Raw genomic sequence first — 14,707 nt, forward strand, 5'->3', positions numbered from 1 at the left:
ACATCGTCAGTTATGTGCCTGGAATCATCAGACGTTTCGGGTCTTTCAACATAATACGCCCTATTTTTATGCCGTGTTTAACATAAAGCCATTTGGTTGGTTGGTTCTGCTGAATGTTTGTCACCTATTCATTCTGACAATAAATAACTGTATTTTTTAAACCATAATTAACCTTCTGGTTTGTTTTGGGTTCTGTCCTATGGAGAATACTCTTAAAACTGTCAATTCAACATTATTATTGTTAAATATACTGTATATTGTGATAATTATCGACATCAATCAATATAAAAATCATATCGTGATAACAGTTTTGGCCATATCGCCCAGCAAGTTCCACAGATACTGACTCCAATAAGCAAACTACAGATTTGGATCAAAAATGTTTACAAAGACAGACAGACAGACAGACAGTTGTTGATGGAACAGATGATTGTGTAATGGCAGGGCAGAGGGTCCAGCAGCAGAGGACAACATCCTTGTCCCTCAGTCAAGAGGATAGCAATGTTCCAGGTCCTTGCACAACCAGCTTTCAAAGGGAATGGGAGATTGCAGTTTGATTGGTTTAATTTATGTTCCACCCCATGACTAATTCCAAGTCTAAATACAGCCCCTTTGCGCTGTGCTCCTCACTTTGGGGCCAGATTATCCAGCGTTTAACCAGCAAAATGGACTTGGATGAGCCCTAAACGCACTTGCGCCTTAGACCACGTGCTATAGATTATTTAAATAGGCCCCATGTCACATAGGGCCTAAACCAAGAAATGGACATTCACCCTTTTTTGTGATCAGTGTGTATTTGCTATGTTCCACTTGTGACAGTCGTATATATTGTGTATGTATAGTCCACCACTTGTTATACATGGTCTTTGTGTCTCTGACTGTATATATTGTGCACCATATTTAGGACATATAGAGGGACAGCTTTAGTTTATTCACGTACTTCATGACAGCCTGATGGTGGTTGTGGAAATTCTATTTGAGAGTCTTCCCTCTATGATATATTTATGGATACAGTATTGTACAGTACAGTATTTTTTTGCTATATCATGGCTGTTTTCTCGTGTGTTAGAATGTCTTGAAGATATTCATGTACTGTTTTCCCTTTAGGATAGCCTTGTTTGAGTGAATGTATATAGAATCATGTGCTTATATTTGTTTGTTAAGGCAACACTTGTACATCATACATCATTGCCCAATTGGGGACTATGCGATACATCATTTGTATATTTGTATCATTTGAATGTTTGTATATGCACAATGTTGTATGTAAATGTATGTTTTCTACTTACTAGAGACTGATCATGTGACTTTTCTCCCATGTATTCAAGATGCCACTGTGCAATGTCACTTTAGTCTGATGAAGAGCAGGTTTGCTCGAAAGGCCACTACTTTGGTGCAATAATATCAGCCACCTTTTTTCTATTTCATGTGATGCTTATATTTGATTCAGCACCTGCCCTTTTTCAGCTTGGATATGCGTATACAGCTCCAATTACCACCACTGAGCAATGCCTTTAACCCCCAGGTGCTCCTGTGGATCTGCTCAGTGACAGATCAGACTGTGGTTGTACCAGGTAGCCTCAGCTGTGAATGTGTAACTGTGTGTGTGTGGACAGGACCTTCTTGAAAATGAGAGGAATGCTCTCAATGAAAATCTTTTTTGTTAAATGAAGGTCAGCTATATTAGCTAGGTATAAAGAATAATGTCACCCACTGCTCCTGTGATAAAAATGCTATAATAACAAAACAACCATAGAGAAAATTCTGCCACACTGTGAGGAACATTTTATCTCCTTATCCTTTAGATACTTGCTGCAACTGTAAAATACTGACAGGCTTTTTTATTGGCTGTTGGTGGATACCAAACCAGTGCTAAAAGGTTGAATATTAGACTTGCACTCCTCTACCTATCTCAAACAATAGTGCTACATTAACAAAACACTAAAGAAATGACAGTGTTTTTAAAATGTGGATTGGAGCCATGGACCTGATTTTGGTGATTTTTTGTGATCTATAGTTTATGTCATTATGTTGACAGATGACACTACATCCATGTCACTTCATCCTGCAGAAGCATGTTCACAGAATGACAGAGATGACTCTTTGTAGTATGGTGATATACCAGACCTCTTCACCCCTGGTGACCTCCTGGGTTTGAGCCACAGTGCTGAGTCAGCTAGCTGCTGTTCGATAATGATGCTGGATCTCCTGGCATTGACATGCGCCTCTGGCTTTCATGCTGCTCTGATTGCCTAGATGCCTCTTCTGTATTACATTGAGCAGGTGAGAGACTCAACAGCCCATCTTCTGGTTGGTTTATTCCACTGTGGAGGTGAAGCTCTGACTGACGGGATGTTGACTGAAGGAGGTCTTTGTTGTCAACACACAGGCTTAGTTTGGAGGGTTCGTCCTCACAGTCTGTGACCAAATCCTGTCAGAGAAAGACAAACAGTAAAGGAATAAGGTGTGGTGCTACAGATTTTGTGGTATCGCCCACCTCTATTAGGTGTGACAGCCAGCAAGAGAAGCAACAGTTCATTTTGAAAACAACAATGGCGCATCCTCAAGAAGTGAAGCTCAAACTGTCATTTGATATGCTGCTAAAAGTGTTACCTTACCTGTGAGACAGCGACTAATCCCTGTTTCCTGGCAGTAAGGGTCGGTTGTGGAGGTGGACTGGGGTGTACTGGGGGTAAGCTGGATAAAGAAATCAGTGACTGATATGAGGAAGTGTTCAGCGGTGAGGCATGGGTGAGAGGGGTTGTAGCAGTAAAATGGAGGACCGTGGACCCACCATGGAGGGATTTATATTCTGGAAGTTGTTGAAGGACTTGATCTTGGTTTTCATCAAACAGTTGCTGCTGGGGGTTGGTGGGTGGGGACTTGTCTGTGAGAGAGGCAGTAGTAGGACACAAGATGGGGGTGGAGGGTGTGTTGGGTGTGGATGTCAGGGTGCTGTAGGAAGGTGGGATCATTGGTATCTGCCTCTGAAGCAGCTGCATGATGATACCGACGTCTGCTGATATACGAGACTCCAACCTGAAAAACACACACATCCAAATAGATAGATTTCTGATCCTGATTCTGATAAAGCTGATTCTGATAGAGCTACATGAGTTTATGAGGATACAGTATTGAGATACATCAGACTGTAAGTCTTCAATAGTACAGCAACTCCATGTGTTCATAAACATAAATATTTATTTCACATTAATCTGTTAATTGAGGTTCTATTTTGTATAGACTGCCCAAACAGTCTGATGAGAAGAATCTTTTTCAACCAAGACAAAGGTGCTCCAAAGCATTAAACCCCAAGAGGACATATTTTACATTGATAAGTGATAGAGTCAGACCAAGTATGAGATCCAAAAGATCTAGCCCCCTGCTGCTAGATTGCAAACATAACTAACATTTTCTACAACAGAACCCCCCCTTTTTTTCCCTGTATCAACTGGAATAACAATGATGATAATGAATGTTTCAACCGCCTCTGCACCATGAGCGACTCGATAAAGAGCAGAGAAAAGGACAAATCAACTTCCACACCAACCAACAAGAAATTCCAACCTTCCAACTCAATCTCTCTGCTCTAGATGCCAGAATAGCTATGAACCTACTAAAGGAAACAAAAGCACGAAAGAAACTATTTGCGATCTACAATCACACAGCATGAGAAGCACGAGCATGAAAAGGAAGTGCTGCAGAAAGCTGTGGAGAACAACAACTTCAACAAGATGGCTGAGGAGAAGCTCAATCAGAAGATGGAGGCCAACAAAGAGGACCGCACAGCATTCATTGTAGCAATGAATGAAAAATTCAAGGAGAAGGACAAGAAGCTGGAAGAAGTCCGAAAGAACAAGGAAACCAAAGAGGGAACTTCGGAAGACTGAAAGTTGCAACTGGGGGATTGTATAGGGTTTTTATGTATCCAAAGATTGATTTAGTTTTAGTTTTTTCCGGCATCCCAAAGCAAACACATGATGACAATCCAGAGCAGCTTATTAAGGACTTAATGACCACTCACCTCAAAATCTCCCTGGACACAATTAAGGACAGTACATTCCACAGTGTTCATCTCATCGGACCTGGAAACCCCTGCTACAAACGCCCACATCACATTGTGGCAACATTTGAACATTACCAAAAGAAACAGAAGGTACAGCATCATGGTCGACATCTGAAAGGTAGGTAAACACACATGCCTGTAGTTCATACATCACCCCTCTTGACACAATTACCTTCTGTGGCTTCAAGCCAAGAATAAGACAAAGGGGTTGGTAACATAAGAAACACGAAAACAACCTTAACCCACTCATTCAGAAGTAACTCCTTACCCATGTCCACATTGGAACCATAGTTATGTGTCCTCGATAGCATTCAAGGCCTGACAGGTGATGTAAAGAAAGTCAGTCACTTAAAGAAAGTCACATGTGCAGCATTTTACCACTACAATCATCTCTGATATTTATGAATTATTATTGATAGCCAAATTTAACATAAATTCCCTACAAATGTTGCATAATGCCCCAATGTATTAATAACCATTAGCAATCATGCTCTTGTGTCTCTCACCTGAGATTTTAACCAACTATCCAACAGATGACGATTTAATACATATTGTCACTTGAGGACCCCAATTTTGATATGTACATAAAAAAAGAGTGGACATCCTTCCTCCAAATAAATGATTCACCTGAAATAGAACCATCACTACTTCATATCATATACCACACACAAGAAAGAGAAAGACAGTGAACAGGCATTGTATTTATAACAACAAATTAAAGAATTAGAACACATAAATGCAATTACTTCCACGGCACAAATCCAAAGGTACATAGGGAATTACAAATTATAACTGAATGAAAGCACAAATAAGAAAACCTAATCCCTTCTACACACACTCAGACAAGAAAAAATTGAATCCATCAATAAATCTGGAAAATACCTGGCTAACCAAATTAAGCGCAACTAAGGAAAATCAATAAATTGAATGATTATGAACTTAGGAGAGAAGACCCTGCAGACACCTGAAGAAATAAAGAAGACCTTCTAAGATTTGACTCTGACCTGTATTCATCATCACAGAACCCAAGCTATGTGAATATAAGAAGTTGATACATTCTTAACCAGTGTAGATTGGTACACTTGGCTTTGGTGAATCATTTATCCACTGGGTGAGGATTTTATACACATCACCAATGGCCTTGTTCACCACCAATGGACTAACAGTACAACGCTTTACTTTACACAGGGGTACAAGGCAGGGATGCCCACTCTCCTTGTCTTTATTTGCCATCTTCATTGAACCACTCGCAGCAGCCATCCATCACAACATTAAGATCACAGGAATCCAAACAAAGATTATGCACCATAACTTCAACCTCTATGCACACAACATTCTACTTTACCTCCAAATCATCTCATCTTCATTACCTAAAACCATTCGCCTCATTAACTCTGACTCTAAAATGTCAGACTACACTATCAACTGGTCTAAATGCACTATTCTTCCACTCAACTCTAACAGATGGGATCTGGCAGCTCAAACACAACTTCTCTCTCTCACCGTTAATATCTCATATTGCTCTGCTCACGAATCAGAATGAAGAGCTGGCTGAGTGGTTAATACAAAGGACTATTGTCTGGGTGACCAGAGTTCATGTCCTACAGTATGTGGAAGTGGAGGTTTGTTTATATTTTTTTCAGTTGCAGTTTGGTTAGATTTAGGCAATAAAAATACCTGCTTAGGTTTTGTAAATGATCATGGTCAGGATTTAAATAATAAGTCAGAATCTATGGAAGAATTATCCTATCTTTATTCAAGAGCGTAGATTTTCAGTTTGAGAGCATGATTTCATTCCTTTTCAGTGACACAGCTCCTTCTCGTGCTCAGATTTATTCTCCTCACGCTCACATTTTGTACTCGCACTGAGATGTTTGCTGCTTCCTTTCAAAATGTGTGCTTGAACTCAAAAATCACATGCTTGTGCTCACACATCTTCTTCTTGCACACAAAAATTTCGCTCGCATTCAAATATGTCCTGTGCTCGCTCAGATCTAAAGTCTGCGCGCTCAGATCTAATGTGCACGCACTCAGAACAAGCACCTCCTCTCCGGTTGAGGAGTCTGCTCAGACTCAAGGCTGTCCCTCCCTGCGCTTAAAATATTGTGTTTCACCAGCCAATAGGGAGACAGCTACAGTGTGGACCAATCAAATGACAGATGCCGCCTTGGGTGCGTTCCTTCGCACTTTTTTTGAGTGCTCTGTAGGGGCGGGTATATGGTCTGTTTGTAAAACTGCTTCTCTCAAAATACACCAATTTACCATATTAGCCAGCTATTTGAATCGTCACCTATTTAAGACGCCAGCATATTTATGTATAATTCATCTTAAGTAATCCTAAAAAGAGTTATCGTAGTTTAGATTTTTTTTCCAATTTAATGGATATATGTCATATAGTATAAATACTCACAACAGCATAGGAATGTTACGATAGTCGAGTGGTTAGGTACAAAGTTAGATATTGTATTTTAAACCATGGGATGCCGGTTCGCATCCCGGCCGCTGCACTAGCCCTTTTCACACTCCCGTTTGCATGCGGGGATCCTGCGCCAATTCTCCGCATCCACCTCTGTGTGAAAATTTCAGATGCGGCGAGGGGTGAAATTTCGCTGCGCCGATTACGGAGGTAGTATCAGAGGTAGTATCAGAGGTAGTATCAGAGGCGCAGTATTGGCGAACCGAACCAGTGTGAACAGATAAGCCGGCGGCGCGGAGTGAGGATGTGTCGATCTGATGGTGTTCACTGTCTGATAACTGAACAGGTCCATCACTCAACCAAATATAGGCCTAGTAGAGAAATGTCCCGGTGTAAAAAAGCCCTCCCGACTGAGACTTGAGTGAACTTTCCCCCAGAAAACAGCCTCCCTCCCCGCCAGTGAAAGAGTCAGACAGTCTCCTGTTTACTGATGGTGATTATGTAATTATGTAATTCAGAGATTAAAACGTAAGGATGTTTGGTGGGTCAGGATCTCAATCACAACACATTATAACAGCATCAATATAATTATAAAGAGTCAGCGGGTACATGTTTAGATTAACAGGAGGACACGCGAACCCATTGAAAAAAACACATACGTCATCATCATGACGTGTACCGTCACGCTGGTACCGGCTTTCTGTGTGAATTAGCCTACTCTGGTTCGTCTTTTACGCCGGAGCTGCTCGGTTCTGTGTGAACAACCAACGGCGGAGAATTGGCAAACCTCCGCTTAAAATGCAATATCTGGGAGTGTACTTAACCACTCGACTATCGTAACATTCCTACGCTGTTGTGAGTATTTATACTATATGACATACATCCATTAAATTGGAAAAAATCTAAACTACGATAACTCTTTTTAGGATTACTTAAGATGAATTATACATAAATATGCTGACGTCTTAAATAGGTGACGATTCAAATAGCTGGCTAATATGGTAAATTGGTGTATTTTGAGAGAAGCAGTTTTACAAACAGACCATATATCCGCCCCTATGGAGCACTCAAAAAAAGTGCGAAGGAACGCACCCAAGGCGGCATCCATCATTTGATTGGTCCACACTGTAGCTGTCTCCCTATTGGCTGGTGCGCAGACTTTAGATCTGAGCGAGCACAGGACATATTTGAATGCGAGCGAAATTTTTGTGTGCAAGAAGAAGATGTGTGAGCACAAGTATGTGATTTTTGAGTTCAAGCACACATTTTGAAAGGAAGCAGCAAACATCTCAGTGTGAGCACAAAATGTGAGCATGAGGAGAATAAATCTGAGCACGAGAAGGAGCTGTGTCACTGAAAAGGAATGAAATCATGCTCTCAAACTGAAAATCTACGCTCTTGAATAAAGATAGGATAATTCTTCCATAAGAATCCACTTGGTTTTACACGGGACAGGAGCAGTAATGATCACCAAAAATAAAAATCACATCTGTTTGACGTTACAAGTGATGAGACACCCAATGTGAGCTGATGAGAATGCGCATCAGGCCCACAATACTAAAGGACATAAAGCACCGCCCCCAGTCCACACTCTATACTGTGAAGCTCAAATATTCAACTGTAGGAACAACAAGAAAAACACATTTTTGACTGGAGGTTTGACTGTAAGCAACTATTTTTTGTTATTGTGGTATTTGACTTAAAATCTGACATAAATGTGAAGTCATCACCACTACTGATAAAGATCCTGATAAAGCCTTTGTCCTGTCACCCACCTGGTAATGTGTCCCTGCAGTAACTCCAGCCTTTTCTCCAATGCCACCTTCTGCCTCCAAGACAAGACAGGTGGAGGAGGATGGAGATTAGGAGGGCTAGAGGGACAGTGGGAAGCGGACGGAACCTGTGGGAGCTGCTGGGAGGGAGACTGAGGAAGAGGGGCAGGGAGGCTGTGGGAGCAGGGCAGCTCCTGGTATCTCTGCTTCTCTCGACTCTCTGAGCCCCAGAATGAAAAGATGTTGGATACTCCTGAAAGTGCATCTGGTCAACATACAGAAAGACAGTGAGACACACACAGTGTCAGGTGGAGCTTCCACCATCATTCTAGTTACCATACTAGTTGTTTGGTTTTTTTGTCCCATTTATCTCATGTGCCTTGAATGCATCTTTACACCTGCCTGTTAAAGGGTTGCAGGTCTTATCTCTCTTCGTGGCAGCAGCATGAATCATGGAGGTGTGAGCAGGGCTGGTTACCTCTGTATCCTCCCCTTCATCCTCACTGGAGAATGCATGGCCATATCTACAGAAGCACTTAGTTTAGAGGCTCGTTTTGTCATGGGGAAAGTATAGACCGATTTGAAATTGATTAAGTATGTTTCATAGCAGAGGAAATAAATACCAAGTCTTACATTGTATGTTTATGATCATTTTTGTTGTGGCCGTCGTGCTGCTCCCAGTTACTGTGTCTACCTCTACATCTGTAGGCAGCGCTCTGTCTCCTCGCTGAGATGCTGTCACCTGATGAATATCCACAGTCTTTAACATGAAGAAATTACCAAGGTTCACAGAAACTAAGTACTTCAGAATGAATTAAGTATTGCAGTATTGCACCGCTATGTGACAATTACGTAACATTTACATTTGTATTGTGTGTTTAGTCTCTACACTTTTAACAACATTTCAATTGTCTAATTGTTTAAGTAACAAAAAAATCACATGAAATCACATCTGAAATGTGTTTCATATGTAATATCATGTGAGGTGGCTGTAGCTCAGGAGGTAGAGCTGGTCGTCCAGCAATTGGAAGGTTCAAATCCCCAGCTGCTGCAGGTCGAAGCATCCTTGAGCAAGATACTGAACCCCAAATTACTCCTGATGAGCAGGGTGGCACCTTGCATGGCAGCCTCTGCTATTAGTGTGTGTGTGAATGTGTTGTAAAAAAAAATTGTGTTGAAATTGTTATATGGTGTCTTGAATATAAAATATGTGAATATCACATGTGCATATATTTTACATGTCAAATACCGCTCCATATGTGATATACATGTAAAATGAAAAACTGATGATGCTTTGGAGCGAGAAGAATTTCCTTTTGTGGTTCAATAAACTTAACCGAACTCTTTATCTTTATCGACCTATTTTAAACAAGATTTCTTGGCACTGAATTTCTTAAATCCTTAAAACAGCAAAACATTCTATTCCTTGTTGAGAAAAATTGAGAATGGCAAACCTCTCGCTACCTCATTTACCTCTCAGCAGGTACAATATGTTCTCACAAGCTGTTTTATTTATGAAGTGCTACCTGTGTGAATGGAAGAATGTTTGCGTTTCCCCAATGCTCTGCTGAATCCCTCACACTCAGAGTCTTCTCCATTTAGGAAACCCACAGCTTCATTATTCACCTGCAGACAAGGAGCGGGAAGAATTTCCAAAGATAAAGAAAAAAATAATAATACCTGTAGATAAAGTTGCAATTCATTCGACAGTTTGTTTGTGAAATGGTCTATTTAAGACAAAGGTCCACCAAGGCTGTAAAGTGGGACAAAATACCTCTGATATTTCCATTCAATGTGTTCCTTAAATGTTCCCCAAACAATTCAAAGTTTGACACAAACCAAAATCTCTTTGTTGACATATCTGGACCTGTTTGTCATGAGTGGCAACAGGAGAGAGACTGATAACCTGAGCGGCAGAGGGTTTGAACAATCTGGAAAGGTGCATGAACACATCTATCAAATCATTGGCAACGACCACTGTAATGAAGTGAACTGTTCTTATTTTAATGTTGTCACAAAAGCAATTCATTGCTGTGTTAAAAACATATTCAGATTCCCAGAGTCCCACAGAGGAAGGCATATTCAGGGGCAAAACTAGCACCCATACTAGTCTCTTTACATATGCAATGCATATGTGCAGACATGTCAGCTGGTAGCAGCTATTGTATTCGTGCTTGTTTGTTCTTTTGGCTGTATGACAATGTGAACTGCATTCTTGAAAGTTTTTCAATTTAATTTATTCAGTCATACATGCAATGTTTTTTTTGTTTTTTTTTAATTGCACTGTTGTTAATGTTTTTCTGTTGAAAATTCTCCAGATAAATTATATATATAAAAAGTTTCAATAAATAGAAGAGCTGCAACATGCATAACATACATCTCTGAGATTGAAGGTGATCTCCAAGTTGGACCAGAAATATTCACAAAATTCAGGATACATGTCCAGGACCTGCAAACACAAATAACAGAAAAGTGTCTGTGTCAATTCAAAATATCTGTCTGTCTATCTGTCCATCCATCCAGCTATTCATATTCATTCACTGTGTCCGGACACAAACAACAGACAATCACATGATACCTCCAGCATATCCTCCCTGTGTATCTTGTGCAGATCACAGTAGGTAAGAGCTCTGACATCAGCCCTGGATTTTCCTGGCAGAACATACAGATCGATGGGTTCCCCAAAGATATCATTCTTTCCTGGAAGAGAATAAATTATTGTCATGATATGAAAATAGGAATCTTGATGTGTTCATTTCTAAGATGTGCGCAACCTAGGAAATGGTTACAAATGTAACTGTAACATTGGAGTTGGGCCACTTGATGGATCATATGGCTCAAACAAAAACGCACCCAGTATAGCTACCACCACGTCTCCTTTCAGGATCTCTATGGATCCTCTGGAGATGAAGTACAGAGCTGATATCAGGTCTCCAGCATGGACTAGGGTGTCACCAGGAGGAGCATGGGTCGTCTTAAACCTCATCGCTAGGGCCCTCAGACAGCCCTTAGTGGATCCTAGACACCATAAGAAATACAATGTGTTGGTCTTGTGCTACAAGAACAATGTTCCTGTGCTTTTGTTGGACTAGCATATATATTTGACAGGCGATGACTTGTTTAAATGACAGTTGCCGTACTAGAAGTGTGTAATAAAACTGTGTAATGTGTTGATTTCACTGATCTCCTTGAGAGCATTTGAATGGAATACAATATTTCTGTTGGAGGTAAATGAGGGGCAGGTAACTCCACTGCAAAATGCTGCACCTTTCATGCAAGTTTTGGTTTCTATGGTTCATCCAGGTTTACAATGTCTGTATTAGAGACAGCTTCTTCCCTTTAAAGTCAAACAATCAGAACAAGCCAGGAGATGATTGAAAGCATTTTTACCATTGAAAAAGATTTCAGTGCTGTTCCCTTGGTCTTCTTTCAATGAAGAGATACTCTCCAGTTCTGATATAACTGATGCAAGAGGTGCATCTATGCCAGTGTTTTTCAACCCTTTTGCTGGTGGCCCCTTGCTCCAAGACACCTGATTCAAATGATCAGCTTGTCATCAAGCTCCGCTGAAGCCTGACATTCTTTTGAATCAGGTTCGTTGGGGAAGGGAAATATCTAAAACATGCAGGGCAGGGGGCAACAGGACCAGGATTGAAAAACATTGATCTAGGCTAACCATGCTTCTTCCTGTCATTGGAGAAATTAAGATAATTATTTTTTGCGTCTCCCAATCAAGGAAAGTTTTGTCCATCTATGCAATGGGCGGGGTCTGGGCAGCTGTCTTAACCTGCATGCAATGAGGACATTGTTGATGAGGACAATGCTTGTTGCCACAAGTACAACAAGGATGAAAATATAAGCAATATTTCCAAACAGCAAGAGTGCACCACATACTGTACACACAGGCAGAGAAATGCATTGACTGCCTAACTCGTAGTCATATCTCCTTTTCCCAGCCATGTTTTGTATGCTAGCAGCCTAGAGCCCACACAGCTAAAAGCTTAAAAGCTTTAATAGGAAAAGCTAAATTAATTTGCTTTTCAAGTCTGTCATTAATAACATCTGCCAGTGGTTCCCAGTCTGCGATCTGGCAGTCTCCTGCCCAGTCTCCAGAGGGCTTCTGCCATTCACCGCCGGCCTCCAGCCCGACCTGCTGGAGGCTTCTGCCCTATGTCAAGACTTGCTGTTTGCCCCTTGGACTTGCTCTGCCCTTTGCCCCTGTCTCCTGGTCCCCTTGAGTTTGTTTGTATATATTTGACCTTGTATTTAGTACAGTACTTGAGTAAAGGTACTTACTTTGCACCACTGTAAATTGATAATATCTGATTGTGTTAATAAGACATCCACTTTCATGTGTGATGTAAAATAGTATTACCTTTGAAAGCTTTACAGTTCTGCAGCAGTGACCTGTTTAAGTGGAGACAAATATCTGCTTGGAGACACTCAGGGAAGCCTTTTAAAACCTGGATAGGTCAGAAGAAGGACACAAAAGGAGGGCAGTTAATACCTTAGCTACAAGTAGCACACAGACATTAGTTTATGTAGCTCATTTTTGACTGACGGCCTTTTTAAACTGTTCACACAATCCCTTCATAAAGTAATCTTATATGTTTGCATCAGTGTAGGATGGAATCAGAATGAAGTTTTAGACTTACTAATGAAACTTATGTAGGCTTCACTGACAAGCCGGTAGTCGGTTTAAGAGTTATAGTAGCAGTTGAAATGACAGTGAGCATTTCTTCACGGTAATTAGTTGGTGAAAAAACTTACATTGAAACTGGGCTTGTGTATATGCCATACCTGCTTATGACTTGTTTTAAACACATCTGAATAACTGTACAAGGTGCAGCTTCAATAAAATGCAACACCTCAGTGGGGATCATCTGCTGTACCATCTATTTCATAGTTCTCTAGGCTGTAACTTGCAGTTTGTTAGCTTAGTCTCTTATCAGACTTTAAATGCAATTGAACTGTTCAGTGGATGTCTGGCAATTTGGTCTATTTCCTGTTAGTATTCTTTCTTAAATTCCACCTTAAGAAACTTAAAAGTTGGATGAAACACTATTTCACACTACATGACCAGTCTTTAATATCTGCTTACTCTCACACTTCACTACTGAGAAAAATGATGGCTATATTAACTAGGGAAAGCAAGTTCTGAAGAACTTGCGGTTGTGAATGCTGGCTGTTGAAAAGCTGATGCCAAATACGCATTGCTGGCTATAAAAACTTTCAACAATATCAAGAATATATGAATGATTTTGAATACTTTAAGGTTTGTTGAAAGCTAAAGCTTTAACATATCTGAAGTCACATCTAAAGGAGAATGAAACGTCATAGTATAGGGGTGAGAATGAAGTATTCAACATACACTGTAAGCTGTAATTTGTGTCGAGAAGCAGTATGCGTAGTATGAAGAGATGAATGAGTCACATACTCTGAATGGGACTGAGAAGTTAAATGAATCTAATAATGTATCAAAGATTGGGATCATTGAAATATTTAAAAGGAGTTTGCTGCTGAAAGAATAAACAACAAGATAATAGTTGGATATTGTTAAAATGTTGGAACACATACTATATCTGTGTTTGTGTGGGCACATTTTTGCTAACACACTGTTTTCAAAACTGTTACAGCAGTATTTGAAAGTTGTTGCACTACGATTGACTATTTGATCCTCTTGGATAGAAATCCTGCTTGTGTTTTGAAAGAATGATTTCATAGAGTCAAGTTTAGTCTTGTTTTGACAGAGTTGTATGTAAACTAAGTTTTGTTGCATTTTGAAATCTATAGCTGGTATTTGCTGTAATGAACAAAATGTGGTTTTGAACAGAAAATGAATTATGTCATGTTGGGGTGTTGCTGTGTTTATAGTTTAGAAAAAATCTTAAATCAAAGGCTTGTTAACAAAACTGTATGAATCGTCAAACTTCAATGATAAAAGTTGATCACTTCTGTAGCACTGCCTGTTGTTTGTATTTTTAGCTCAGTGTGTTACGAGTGACAATGTATGCTGTCTGAGTGAGGATTGGTGTAGGTGTTATGGCTGAACGAGCTTATTTTGACATTAACATGTATGAAGTGTTTTGTTGCTCTGAGGCTGTTCTGGAGGTGAGATTTACTGTTGGGCCAAGATGCATGTTGGTCATGCAGACTGGAAGAAGAGTTTCAGTATTGACCGATGCTTGTTAGCAATTGAAAATAGCTGTCCTTCAATAGAATAACATCTGTACTAGACCTGCAAAGATAATGGGGTCACTGTCCTTCCAAGCAAAAACATTTGATGGTTCCAGCTTCTCAAATCTGTTAAAGTCAACTCAGTATGTATGTGTACTTGTGATTTACCGACTGCATTCTTAGTGATAATATGGAGAAAGTCAAGGACAGGTTGAGAGAGACACTCCCCGGGTTCAGCCATGAGGATGACCAGCATCAACACCACAGAGATTATAA

The 14,707-nt window shown here is 40.3% G+C and overlaps 1 protein-coding gene across 1 annotated transcript in view; it reads right to left on the reverse strand.

Annotated features, from left to right (window-relative positions):
* Window positions 1-2,176: 2,176 nt before the first annotated feature.
* The window catches only part of LOC141016457 (voltage-gated inwardly rectifying potassium channel KCNH6-like), a 67,644-nt gene continuing 55,113 nt past the window's right edge, over window positions 2,177-14,707 (reverse strand). Inside the window, exons 14-23 of the mRNA XM_073490833.1 lie at window positions 12,630-12,717; window positions 11,108-11,272; window positions 10,833-10,954; window positions 10,632-10,703; window positions 9,781-9,880; window positions 8,888-8,996; window positions 8,657-8,778; window positions 8,258-8,507; window positions 2,619-3,039; window positions 2,177-2,431 (exon numbers count right to left, since the gene is read on the reverse strand). Of these exons, the coding sequence (XP_073346934.1) occupies window positions 2,177-2,431; window positions 2,619-3,039; window positions 8,258-8,507; window positions 8,657-8,778; window positions 8,888-8,996; window positions 9,781-9,880; window positions 10,632-10,703; window positions 10,833-10,954; window positions 11,108-11,272; window positions 12,630-12,717 (1,704 nt within the window). The remainder of the gene's footprint in view (window positions 2,432-2,618; window positions 3,040-8,257; window positions 8,508-8,656; window positions 8,779-8,887; window positions 8,997-9,780; window positions 9,881-10,631; window positions 10,704-10,832; window positions 10,955-11,107; window positions 11,273-12,629; window positions 12,718-14,707) is intronic.

The sequence above is a fragment of the Pagrus major genome, chromosome 21, assembly GCF_040436345.1.
Source record: "Pagrus major chromosome 21, Pma_NU_1.0".
NCBI classification, from domain to species: domain Eukaryota; kingdom Metazoa; phylum Chordata; class Actinopteri; order Spariformes; family Sparidae; genus Pagrus; species Pagrus major.